This window comes from Molossus molossus, unplaced genomic scaffold (assembly GCF_014108415.1).
Source record: "Molossus molossus isolate mMolMol1 unplaced genomic scaffold, mMolMol1.p scaffold_m16_p_12, whole genome shotgun sequence".
Lineage (NCBI taxonomy): Eukaryota > Metazoa > Chordata > Mammalia > Chiroptera > Molossidae > Molossus > Molossus molossus.
In genome coordinates, this window is record NW_023425347.1 from 70,663,825 (window position 1) to 70,677,580 (window position 13,756).

At 40.5% G+C, this 13,756-nt stretch overlaps 1 protein-coding gene across 2 annotated transcripts in view; it reads left to right on the top strand.

Annotated features, from left to right (window-relative positions):
• LOC118626685 (phosphatidylinositol 3-kinase regulatory subunit gamma) overlaps positions 1–13,756 on the top strand; it is a 109,621-nt gene that overhangs the window by 14,054 nt on the left and 81,811 nt on the right. The window contains exon 2 of one of the 2 annotated variants that reach the window (XM_036256698.1): positions 7,235–7,294. The exons of the other annotated variant lie outside the window; for it this stretch is intronic. Coding sequence (XP_036112591.1) covers positions 7,235–7,294 — 60 coding nt within the window. The remainder of the gene's footprint in view (positions 1–7,234; positions 7,295–13,756) is intronic. 2 annotated transcript variants of the gene reach the window in all.

Below are 13,756 nucleotides of genomic sequence, written 5' to 3' on the forward strand. Positions count from 1 at the left end.
CCTGACCAGGGCTGGGGATCGAACCTGCAACCCAAGTATGTGCTGTTGACTGGGGATCGAACCCGTAACCCTTCAGTACTCAGGCTGATGCTCTAACCACCAGCCAGGGCTTAAACTGTTATTAATTGTAGATTTTTCTGTCTAGTCCAGTGGCTTTTAAACTTGAGCATTCATCAGAACCACCTGGAGGATTTGTTAAACCACAGCTTGCCAGGCCCTACCCCCAGAGTTTCTGATTCAGTAGATTTGGGATTGGATTCTAAATATCTGTAACACGTTTCCAGATGTTACTGATTTGTCTGGTCTGCAAACCATGCTTTGAAAACCACTGCTATGTCAAATCAGAACCTATTCCTGGAGTTGGGGAACAGGTCAGTCCCATATAAACCTACCGATGTGGGGAATGAACAAGATATGTTTTGAGGAAGTAATGACAATGTCCACTGAAGAGAAGACTCCTGTTTTTTTGCCTCTCCAGCTTCCCTTCTTTCTGATTTAGGTAACAGCTTCATGATTTTTCTTTTGGAACCACTCCTCCCCCATTTGCAATTAGTGTTTGGGTAGAGTTGATTTAACTCATTTGCCTTAAGGTGGGGCACATCACTCAGGCCTGGCTAATAAGGTCATTACCTTCTGGCCAAGTGATTAGCCAAGGAGGTAATAGGGCAGTGATCTTTGTAATACAGTCAATGCATATTATTATATATTACTATTTACTGTCTTGGCTAGTGATGTAAAGATGGCATGGTTTCTTAAAGAGATCAGACTGTAATTAAGGAATACTCACATGTAAACAAATGCATGCAGTACTCCTCTTTATAACTCTCTCCCTTTCTCCTGGCTATCATCTAACACACATTTCCATCATATAATGTATTACCTCCTTTATAATCTTTAACCACACTTAGTTGTTTTTTGTCTTTAGTCCTCATCCATCAGGAAAATGACTGAGTCCATAATTAACTGTTGAATCCCCAGTATTTGGCACATAGAAATGCTCAGTAAATTTTGATTGAATGAATGTTTTAAGTATAATAATAGAAAAATGTGTAAACACGGAGGGAATGGTTGGGTAGTGGAGAGGTAACAGCTTGGGAAAATGCACAGAGTTGTTAAAGTATGTTGGTATATTTTGGGAAATATAAGTAATTCAATTTTGTTGAAACGTAATGTGTGTGGTGGGAAGTGGTGGTACATGAATCTGGAGAGGTAGGTGAGGGCCAAATCATGAAAGGCCCTGAATTCTACACTTAGACTCTAAGTCTTAGAGGTTGGATTTTATCCTGTGGGCAGTTGGGAAGCCACTGATTGATTGGTTTCAAGTAGGGTAAAGATTTGTTGGTTGCAAAGTAAAATATATATTGGAGGAAAGCAAGATTAAAGAAGGGAAACTGGTTAGGAGGCTACTGCAGTAGAGATGAAAGATGTTATGAAAGCCTAAGGTTAAAATAAAATATGGGTGGGTGGACCCTTTTCACCAAATTCAGATGGATTCATGGAGATTTCCACTATAAATTTAATTTTGTTTTAGCAACAGAGACATTGTATTAGCTAATCTTAACTACTGATCCATAGTTTGGCATTCATATGCACTTAATTTTTGTAACCAGAGCTTGTATTTTTGCTTCATCTTCTAATCATTAAAAAAATAAATGCACCCTGGCCAGTTTGGCTCAGCGGTTAGAGTGTTGGCCTGCGGTTCAGAGAGAACTGAGTTCGGTTCCCGCTAAGGGCACGTACTTCGGTTGCAGTTTGTCCCTGGCCCTGGTTCGGTCATGCAGATGGCAGCTACTCTATGTGTCCCTTTCACGTTGATGTTTCTCTCTCTCTTCCTCTCTCTCCCTCCCGCTCTGTGTGAATAAAGAATGGAAAAATATCCTTGGGTGAGGATAAAAATAAATAAATAAATAAAATCTAAAAGCTCCCCGCCCCCGCCAAGCCCAAGTTAAGGTAGTAGCAGTGAGAATGAATAGGAGAATTGTTAAAAAAGTAGAATTGATGGGACTTAGAGACTATTCTGAGACATGGAAGAATCTAGAATGAGTTTTAGTTTTCTGACTTGGGAGATGGTGGTACTGTAAGCCAAGAGACACAATTTAAGGAGGAAGGACAGATTTGGATCATATCATTTATTAAGTCAAAGTGAGGCAGAAGTGAAATGGCCCAGGTTTTCTCTTTTTAGAGGGGTTCTTTTCTCTTAGGCTTTACTAGGAGGGCAAAGGTGAGTAGCTTCTACTGCTTCCAGGTTTGGAACCTAGAGCAGATAGTAGTAAATTAGATATACTGAGATCCAAAAGTTGTGGGAGGGACCCTGACTGCTCCTAGAGTATTAGTTGCTAAGATAGTATTTCTAGATGTGTTAGCTGCCTCATCCTTTTTGAAAGCAAGTGGACATAAATTATAAGTAAATGAACTCTTAAGATTCATGAATTAGGTTTTGAATGGTGGAACTGTGAATTGCTGTAGCCATTTTGGAAAGTTTCACAATATCTAATAAAAGTCCTCTTCTGGAAATCTATTCTGTAGAAATGAAAGCATCAACATGTAAAAGTATATGTATGCAATACATATTTTAAAATTCTCACCTGAGGATATATTTTTATTGACTTGAGAAAGAGACAAAGACATTAATACGAGAGAGAAACATCAATCGATTGCCTCCTGTATGCGCCTTGACAAGAGATTGAACCTGCAACCTAGGTATGTGCCCCGAATGAGAATCAAACCTGCAACCTTTTGGTGTACAGGACCATGCTCCAACCAACTGAGCTGCACTGGCCAGGGCTGCCTTGTTTTTCTTTGTAGTTGTATTCCTAAATGATATATTTTAGTTTTGTCTGGTTTTGGATTTCACGTATATGGAATTATAACATATTTATTCTCTTGTGTTTTTGTTCAGCATTATGTTGAGTCATCTATACTGTTTTCATGTAGCTATAGTTTCTTCTTTTTTTATTACTATATGGTATTTCATTGTATATCACAGTTAATTTCTACTCTTGATAGATATTTGAGTAGTTTCTGTTTTGGCTGTTATGGACAATGCTGCCATGAACATTTATCACATATGCCTTTTTTTCACATCAGTGAATTTCTGTAGGGTATATCTAGGATTCAGAACTCCATATATCTAGATTCTAGAATACGTGTATTTCAGCCTTTCTAGAGAATATCACAACTATTTGCCACCATAATTGTATATGCATTACTCTACATCTGCTATAACCCTAGGTATTGTCAGACATTTAACTTTTTTCAACTCTCATAAATGTGTAATGGTATCTCATTGTAGTTTAAATTCATTTGCATTTTCTTTATAACTAATGAGGTTGATTATCTTTTCATATGTTAGCCATTATCCTCTTTTATGAAATGTCTTTTGCCCATTTTTCTTTTTTTTTTTTAAGCCTCACCTGAGGACATTTTTGCACCTATCTTCAGATAGAGCGGGAGGGACAAGGGGGAAGAGAGAAACATTGACGTAAGAGAGACACATCGACCCTGGCCAGTTTGGCTCAGCGGTTAGAGCGTCGGCCTGCGGTCCAGAGAGATCCGGGTTCGGTTCCCGCTAAGGGCGCGTACCTCGGTTGCAGTTTGTCCCCGGCCCTGGTTGGTCGTGCGGGTGGCAGCCACTCGATGTGTCCCTTCACGTCGATGTTTCTCTCTCTCTCTCTCTCTCTCTCCCTTCCTCTCTCTCCCTCCCACTCTATCTGTACAAAAAATGGAAAAATTTCCTCGGGTGAGGATTAAAAAAAAAAAAAGAGAGACACATCGAGTGGTTGCCACTCACACAACCCCAACCGGGCGGGGACAAACCAACCAAGGTATGTGCCCCTAGTGGGAACTGAACCCGGGATTCTCTGGTGTGCGGGCCGACTAACCACTGAGCAAAATCGACCAAGGCTTGCCCATTTTTCTATTGGATTGTCTGTTGTTGTTTTTTCTTATTCATTTCCTAGGAGTTACAGGTTCTGATGTCATTCCTTGTCTATAACAAGTATTGCAAATATCTTCTCTTAAGGTGACATGTTGAGCAGAGACCTGAAGGAAGTGAGGGTGTGAGGGGTGTGGGGATAGCTCAATGAAGGGTATTACAGGTAGAGTGAACAGCAATTACAAAGACCTCAAGGCAGGAGTATTTTATTATTATTATTTTTTTAAATCTTCACCCGAGGATATTTTTACATTTATTTTCAGACAGAGTGGGAGGGAAGGGAAGGGGGGAGAGAGAGACACACACATTGATATGAGAGACACATCGACTGGTTGCCAATGAGGCCGGAAACGAACTGTAACCAAGGTACATGCCCTTGGCTGGAATCAAACCTGGGACTCTTTGGTCCATGGGTCAACGCTCTAACCGCTGAGCCAAACTGGCCAGGACCAAGACAGGAGTATTTTTGAAGTGTTGCAGGAGCAGCAAAGGATGCTTACCTGAAGTTGGGAAGGAGTAGGATGAGAGGATCTCAGAAAAAAATGGAGCAAAATGAAAAAAAGATAGACTAAGTGTTACTAGTAAAATGTAGATTATAAAATCCATTCCTTGATATTACAGCAAATACATAAAAATATAATATGGTAAGGGAAAATAATTAGAATATGATCAAATGAAAACATTGATTTGATGATAGGATTATGAGCAATTTTTGCCCTAGATTTTTATTTCTAATTTTTTTCTTTATTGTTTAGAGAAAGAGGAAGGGAGAGGGAGAGAGAGGTGGAAACATCAGTGAGAGAGAACATTGATTGGCTGCCTCCTGCATGCCCCCCATAAGGGATTTTGCCCATAACCTAGGCATGTGCCCTGACCAGGAATCGAACTGGCGACCTCTCGGTGTGTGGGTCAATGCTCACCCACTGAGTCACACCGGCCAAGCCCTAGGTTTGTTCTAAAATAGTAAAAACAATGTTTATAAAGTACATTAAAAAAGATTTATGAGTAGATACTGAAGTTAAGTTTGGAAAAATTAATATTCAGGAAGATAAAGTTGGAACTGCCTCTTTCAGGAACTCTGTATTAGTTTCTTACTGCTACCATAACCAATTACCATAAACTTAGTGGCTTAAAACAACATAAATATATTATTTTGCAGTTCTGGATGTTAAAAATCCTAAAAATCAAGGTTGACAAGCTATATATCTTTTTGGAGGCTCTAAAAAGAGAATCTGTTTTCTTGCCCTTTCCTCCTAGAAGCTGCTTGCATTGGCATCTGACCCTTTATTCCATTTCTTTCTTTTTTTTTTTTTATCCTCACCCAAGGACATTTTTCTATTCAGATAGAGTGGGAGGGAGAGAGAGAAACATTGATGTGAAAGGGACACATCAAGTGGCTGCCACCCACACGACCAACCAGGGCCGGGGACAAACCAACCAAGGTACGTGCCCTTAGCAGGAACCGAACCCGGGTCTCTCAGGACTGCAGGGCAACGCTCTAACCGCTGAGCAAAACCAGCCAGGGCCCTTTACTCCATTTCACAGCAAGTAGTGTTGCATCTTGAAATCAATCTCTCTCTCTCCCCCCACCTCTGTCTATCTGTCTCTTTCTGCCATTTCTTCTCTGCCTCTGTTGTCCTATCTCCTTTTTAGATTCTGATATTTCTGCCTCCTTCTTATAAAGATCGTTGTGATTTCTTTGGCCCACTTTGATAATTCAAGATAATCTTCTCATCTCAATATTCTTAACTTAATTACATCTGGAAAGTACCTTTTGCCATGTTATGTAATGTTCACAGGTTCCAGGGATTGGGATGTGGACATTTTTGGAGGGCCATTACTTTATCACAAACTCTAAATTTGAGAATAAATTTTTCACTAACTCTCTTGGGTTTTGATGGGAGGAATGGGAAGTACAGATAAAAGAGAAGGAGGGTCCTACCCTGGCCAATTTGGCTCAGCTGTTAGAGCATCGCCAGAGTTCAATTCTGGTCAAGGGCATGTACCTTGGTTGCAGTTCAGGGCTGGGTCGTGCGGGAGACAACCAATTGATGTGTCTTTCTCACATCGATGTTTTCTCTCTCTCTCCCTCCCACTCTATCTGAAAATAAATGGAAAAATATCCTCGGCGAGGATTTAAAAAAAATAAAAGAGAGAGAGGGTCCTTAACTAGCAGAGAATGAACTTGGTGAAGGTTGTATTTTAATTTTGAATATTCTATAACATCTGCCATAGAGGGCTACCATAGAGTTAGCCTTACACATGATGTGAGGGGTCCCTGAAAGACCACTGGAAACTTTTAAGTCATACCTTCATATACTTGGTGCTTTGAGAGGAAAGAGGATTGTACTTTTTGTTAGAAGACTGGTTTGGCTAGCTTATCAACTGTGTGACATTGAATAGTCCTCATCTATAAAATGGGAGTAATACTTCTTTATTATTTTATTTATTTTTTGTTAATCCTCACCCAAGAATATTTTTCTATTGATTTTTTTTTTTTTTAGATCAAGTGGAATGGAGGGAGGGAGAGAGAGAAAGAGAGAGAAACATTGGTGTGAGAGAGACACATCATTGGTTGTCTCCTGCATGACTCCAACCAGGACGGGGATCAGGCCTGCAACCCAGGTATGTGCCCTGACTGGGAATTGAACCAACAACTTTTCAGTGCACAGGACGATGCTCAACGAGAGAGGAAGGGTGAGAGGGAGACAGACAGTGAAACATAGATTTGTTGTTCCACTTATTGATGCATTCATTGGTTTGTTCTTGTTTGTGCCCTGACCAGGGAGCGAACTTGCAACTTTCCTGTATTTAGACCATGCTCTTACCAACTGAGCTACCCAGCCAGGGTGAGAGTAGTAATACTTAATTAACAAAGATTTTTGTAAGAATTATAAAATGTAAATGAACACACATATATATGCAAATATACATTTATGTATAATGAAGTAATACTTAGCTTAGTGTCTGGCATATAGCAGGTGCTCACTTTTCTTGAAGGTAGTGTTTCTGTGATACAGTGATAGGGAAATGTTTAGAGAAGTAAGGATGAGGGGCTTACGCTAGAGGTTTAGCTAGAGGCAGCTGCACATCTCACCAGAAGTTACTTGACCTAGTGCGTGTTTGGCTCTAAGATCAGAATGGGTAAGATTTTGGGATAAGACAAGTTTGGGTTAGCATTTGTAGCTAATGTGGTTGACCATTATTCTTTTTCTATGACTCATTTTACCTTTTTCTATGATAAATTTCAAAAATGTGTTTCTGTCTCCAGGCTGACCGTTTTTTTTTTTCTGCCTTCAGTAAAATTCCACTGCTGTTCTTTCAGCATAATTATTCTTGGATCTTCACTTCCTCTCTATGGTAAGCCTAAATGCTGATCCTTTCATGCATTAATTCCACAAATATTTATTGAGTGCCTTCTCTCTGTGAGATATTCAGCACTAGAGCTAAGAAATAAGAAAATGTGCATCCTCAAGGAGCTTACAGTTTTAGTACAAAGACAGTTCAACAGCTAAACTATAATGAATAAGCTTTATATCAGAAGATTGAGAAAAGCTCTGTGGAATCAAAGAGGAGGTGGTGATTAACTAGGCCTAAAGATGTGAGGGAAGAAAAAACTACATGACCCTAGTCTTGAAAAAAGTAGCTGGATAGTCCGGTCAAGATGGCGGTGTAGGTAAATGCGTTATCATGTCCTCCCACAACTACATCAAAGTTACAACTAAACTACAGAACAACCATCATTCAAAACCGCCTGAAATCAAGCTGAATGGAAGTCCTACAACTACGGAATTAAAGATGCAGCCACATAGAGACTGGTAGGAGGGGAGGAGGCGGGCAGGCTGGTCCCACACCCACATGTGGCGGATAAAAATTAGGATACCTCGGCTGGGATGGTCCTCCCTGAGGACTGAGGGGTTCCCGTCTCACACCAGGCGCCCCGCTAAGGGTTTCAGTGCCAGGAAGAGAAGTCCCCATAACTTCTGGCTGGAAAAACCAGCGGGAACTGAGGCTCAGGGAGGCTGAGGCTGCTGGAGCCCTAGGCAGCTCCTCTTCAAGGGCCCGCGCACGAACTTACTTGGACTTGCTCCCTCTAAGCTCAGAGGGGAAGCAGCTTGAGGGGCGCCAGAGACATACAGGGAAGAACTGAGCTGTTTGGCATTAGAGCGAGGGCTGAAGAGGGCGCATTCTACTGGGCAGACGTGCTGTCAGAGGCCTTGGTTCCTCTGGTGAGCCCTTCCCTGGGGCGGCAGAGAGCCGCCATATCTGGAACTCCAGCAACTTGGCTCACACTGTTTGCCCCACCCTGGTGATTCCCTGAGGCCCCACCCCACCCAACTTTCGGGCCTACCCAAGCTGTTGCCAGTTGCTTTACCGTAGGATTGGCCTGTCTTGGATCCTGCTTCAGATTTTCCTAAATTCTTTCAAACAAGCAGCATCTGGTATCAGCTAGCCCCACACCTCTCGTTAAGTAATACATAGAAACAAACACAGGGAGGCAGCCAAAATGAGGAGACAAAGAAACAGGTCCCAAATGAAAGAACAGAACAAAACTTCAGGAAAAGAACTAAGCGAAATGGAGATAAGCTACCTAACAGATGCTGAGTTCAAAACACTGTTTATAAGGATGCTCAAAGAACTTAGTAAGAACCTCAGCGAATTTAGTGAGGGCCTCAAGAGCATAAAAAAAGACTAGTCAGAAATGAAGGATGCACAGTCAGAGAGAAGGAGGCACTAACTGAAATAAAGAATAATTTACACAGATTCAGTAGTAGAGTAGGTAAAGCCAAGAAGCAAACCATCGATTTGGAATATAAGGAAGCAAAAACCACCCAATCAGAATAGCAAAAAGAAAAAAGAATCCAAAAAAATGAGGATAGTGTAAGGAGCCCCTGGGACAACTTCAAGCGTGCCAACATTCGCATCTTGGGGGTGCCAGAAGGAGGAGAGAGAACAAGAAATCGAAAACCCATTTGAAACAATGATGGCAGAAAACTTCCCTAATTTGGTGAAGGAAACAGACATACACGTCCAGGAAGCACAGAGAGTCCCAAACAAGATGAACCCCAAGAGGCCTACACCAAGACACATCATCATCAAAATGCAAAAGGTTCAAAACAAAGAATCTTCAAAGCAGTTAGTTACCTACAAGGGAGTTCCCATAAGACTGTCAGCTGATTTCTCAAAAGAAACTTTGCAGGCCAGAAGGGAGTGGCAAGAAATATTCAGAGTGATGAAAAGAAAGAACCTACAACCAAGATTACTCTATCCTGCAAAGCTGTCATTTAGAATTGATGGCCATATAAAGAGTTTCCCAGACAAGGAAAAGCTAAAGGAGTTCATCACCACCAAACCATTATTATATGAAATGTTGAAGGGTCTTCTTTAAGAAAAAGATAAAAAATGGCAATGAATACATAGCTGTCAACAATTGAATCTATAAACAAAATGAACAAGCAAAACAGAAACATTTTCATAGATACAGAGAACATTTTGTTGGTTGCCAGATGGGAGGGGGGTTGGGGGAATGGGTGAAAAAGGTGAAGGGATTAAGAAGTACAGATTGGTTGCTAGACTGACAAACTTCAAAGAGAAGAGAGGTTGGGAGGTGGGAAGAAATAAACCAAAGAACTTCTATGTATATGTGCATAACCAATGGACACAGACAACAGTGTGGGGAAAGGCAGGAGGGGGGCGGAAGTTGGGAGGAGAAGGGGTCAATGGGGGAAAAATGAGGAACATCCGTAATACATTCAACAATAAAGATAAATTTAAAAAACAAACAAACAAAAAGTAGCTGGATAAAGGGGGAGTGTGATGAGGTGTTGGAGAGGGAAGAATGGGTATTCTACGAGGTACAGGGAACCACATGTACAAAGGCATGAGAAAGTGTTGTGTGTTGGGATGCTGCAGGTGTTTTGGTGTGGCTGGCATGAAAGGTGCTTGTGGGAAAAGAATAGGAAATGAGTATAGAAAAGTAAAACCATGAATGGCTTTATATGCCATACTTAAGAGTTTGGACTTTATGCTATAGGTAGTGGGGGAATCTTGAAACATAATATGATAAACCAATATGATTACATTGAAAACTCAAAAACTGTAGCAAAGGTAGAAAAGAGCAAGGAGATTGGTCTTTGGGAATTCCAGGGAGAGATTTTCAAGAAGGAAAAAATCGCTAATAGTATAAAACTTAAAGTGATTATGTAAGTTAAAGATAGAAAGTTTATGCTGGACTTTGTTATTGATAAGACATTAACAAGACATATATTTAGAGAATGGGATAGAAATCAAATTACAGTAGACTGAAGAGTGGATGGGAGGTGAGGAAATAAAGACTACAGGTATAGACCAGTCTTAGAAAACTTGCTGTGAAGCTTGTGAGAGATGGCTAGAGAGAGACATAGATCTGAAAAACAGATGTATATTTTTTTAAACTTTAAAAAAAAATCCTCACCCAAGGACATTTTTCCATTTATCTCCAGACAGAGTGGGAAGGAGAGAAGGAAGGAGAGAGAGAGAGAGAGAGAAAGAGAGAGAGAGAGAGAGAAAGAGAGAAACAGCTACATGAGAGAGACACATCCATTGGTTGCTCCCTGCATGACCCCAACCAGGGCCGGGACTGAACCGCAACTGAGGTATGTACCCTTGTCTGGAATCAAACTCGAGACTCTTTGGTCCCTGGGCTAGTGCTCTAACCACTGAGCAAAACTGGCCAGGGCTTTAATGATAAAAGAATTGAACATGTGTTATTGTTTCGGTGGAGATGAGAAAGATAAATATATGGGTGTGTGTGATTTGTTATAACAGGAAGGTCATGAGTTTGGAGATCCAGAGGGATTATTACCTCAGGGAAGAAGGAGGGATATCTTTGTCTAACACTTACATGGAAGAAGATGGGTCTGAAGAAAAAAAAATGTAGGTTGGAAAATTGTGTCAGATTTTTTTTTTCTAGTGGGGGGCAATTGTGTGAGAAGAGGTATGTAGAGGGTTTGGCTTAAGATATGAAGTAGCCACTGGTCACTGTGTGGGATGGAAAAAGTCACTGATCAAAGGCATATAGATGAATTACTAATAGGCTAGTTAATCTCAGTTAAGATGAAGTACTTATACATTTGTAATGGTATAAATTCCCAGCTTATTGTGATTTTTTCAGCAGAACTCAGTGATTGTGGTATGGGAACAGAGGAAACAGGTGGAAACATGGTTGAGAGAGTTATGGGCTGGTGTGGCAAAAGAACAAGAATGGTTGATGCCCAATATGGAGGGAATAGTTAAGTAAATTATGACCCATTCATACAAAAAAATATTTTTCAGCTCTTAAAATTTATGTTTATAAATGCTTACTTTATAATGTTAAGGTAATAAAAGTGCTGTGTTGTTCAAAGGCTAGCAATGCTCAACTATAATATTTATTCTAGGCATAATGATGAAAAAATACCCTCAAAACCAAAGAATATTGGTCACCTCTATTTGCACATAGATAATAATTTGACAGGAATTATCTTCACTTGACAGGTAAAGAAAATGAAATTTAACCCTGGCCGATTTGGCTCAGCAGTTAGAATGTTGGCCAGAGGGCCGAAGGGTCTCGGGTTCGATTCCTGGTCAAGGGCACGTACTGGGTTGCAGATTCGATTCCTGGCCCTGATTGGGTTCATGTGGGAGGCAACCAATCAATGTGTGTCTCACATCGATGTTTCTCTCTCTCTCTCTTTACCTCCCTCCCTCCTTTCCACTCTATCTAAAAATCAATGGAAAACATCCTCAGGTGAGGATTAAAAAAGAAGAAGAAAATGAAATTTAGCAAAGGTGACTTGTTGAGAGTCATAACTTTGGCAAATGGCAGAGAGATAACTATTATAGTACTTATTCATTTATATATGCAGTCTTTCTTAATATTTTTCTTAAACATTGCTCTAATTTTCATTTAAGAAAACATTTATATATGCAGTCTTTCTTAATATTTTTCTTAAACATTGCTCTAATTTTCATTTAGAGGAGAATAATAATATGAGCAATAGATAACTAAGTATCAAAAGAGTGATACCAACAAGTGCTTTAGAAGTTCAGGAGTAGGTGTTGTGGGCTAGGGAAGGATAGGTAGGATAATCTTTTTTTCTGTGTCTCTTTGATTTACTTTATTTACATTAAAAAAAAGGTTCTCTATAATTTGATATATCATTTCTGAAGCCTTTTGCTCAGATACGGAAAAAATACTACTTTTTTTTTTTCAAATCCTCACCTGAGGATATTTTCCCATTTATCTTCATATAGAGTGGGAGGGAGGGAAGGAGAGAGAGAGAGAGAGAGAGAGAGAGAGAGAGAGAGAGAGAGAGAGAGAAACATCAGTGTGAGAAAGACACATCGACTGGTTGCCTCCTGCACGACCCTGACCAGGGCTGGGGACCAAACTGCAACTTAGGAATGTACCCTTGACTGGAATTGAACCTGCGGCTCTTTGGTCCATGGGCCAGCGCTCTAACTGTTGAGCCAAACTGGCCAGGGCTACTCTTATTTTTAATAAAAGGACCAAGGCTTTCATAGATGTCATAAAGGGACCCAACATAATTTCCAGATCTCTAGTATATCACTAGAGACTGCTTTAGAAATAAAGGAAGAAATAATGGCTTTCAATGAACTTTGCAAGTTGAATCATGAACTCCTTGGTAGGCCATCTGGAATGGGTTTCAAATACAAGTATACATCTATGTGTGTCTGTCTGTCTATCTATCTATCTATCTATCTATCTATCTATCTATCTATTTATATCTACCTACCTACCTACCTACCTACCTACCTACCTATTTATCTATCCATCCATCCATCTATAGTTCTTTTCTTCCTTACAAAGTCGCTTATATTTGAGTATTATTTTTAACTATGGTTAATTGGAGAAAATACCTTTTTTTTTTTCCATCCTCACCTGAGGACATTTTTCCATTTTTTGTTCAGGTAGAGTGGGAGGGAGAGAGAGGAAGAGAAATGTCGACATGAAAGGGACACATTGAGTGGCCACCACCTGGACGACCAACCAGGGCCGGGGACAAACTGCAACCGAGGTACACGCCCTTAGTGGGAACTGAACCCGGGTCTCTCTGGACCGCAGGCCAATGCTCTAACCGCTGAGCCAAACCGGCCAGGGTGTCTTTTATTATTTTTTAAAAATTTATCTTTATTGTTGAAAGTATTACAGATGTCCGTTCTTTTTTCCCCCATTGACACCCTTCTCCCCACTCCTGCCCACCACCCTCCCACCTTCACTGTGTATTTTAAATTTCTACTTAACATTTTTTTAATCTTTACACTTTCATTTTATGTTTTAAAAAAAAAAATTTGATTTTAGAGTGAGAGGAAGGGGGGAAAAGAGAAAAACATCGATTGGTTGCCTCCTGTATGGTCCAGGACCAGAACCCACAACCTGGGCATATGCCCTGACTGGGAATCAAACTGGCAAACTTTCAGTGCACAGGACAATACTCAACCAACTGAACCACACCAGCCAGGGCTTATTCTATGGTTTTAGTAAAATAAATATTTGAATATAAAACATTTTAAATTAAGGGATTCTTTAAAAATATGTCAGAAAAGATTTGTTAAGAATGATCTCACCCTAGCCGGTTTAGCTCAGTGGTTAGAGTGTTGGCCTGCAGTTCAGTGAGACCTGGGTTCGGTTCCCGCTAAGGGCATGTACCTCAGTTGCAGTTTGTCCCCAGCCCTGGTTGGATTGTGCGGTTGGCAACCACTAGATGTGTCCCCTTCATGCCAATGTTTCTCTCTCTCCCTCCCACTTTATCTGAACAAAAAAAGAAAAAATGTCCTTCG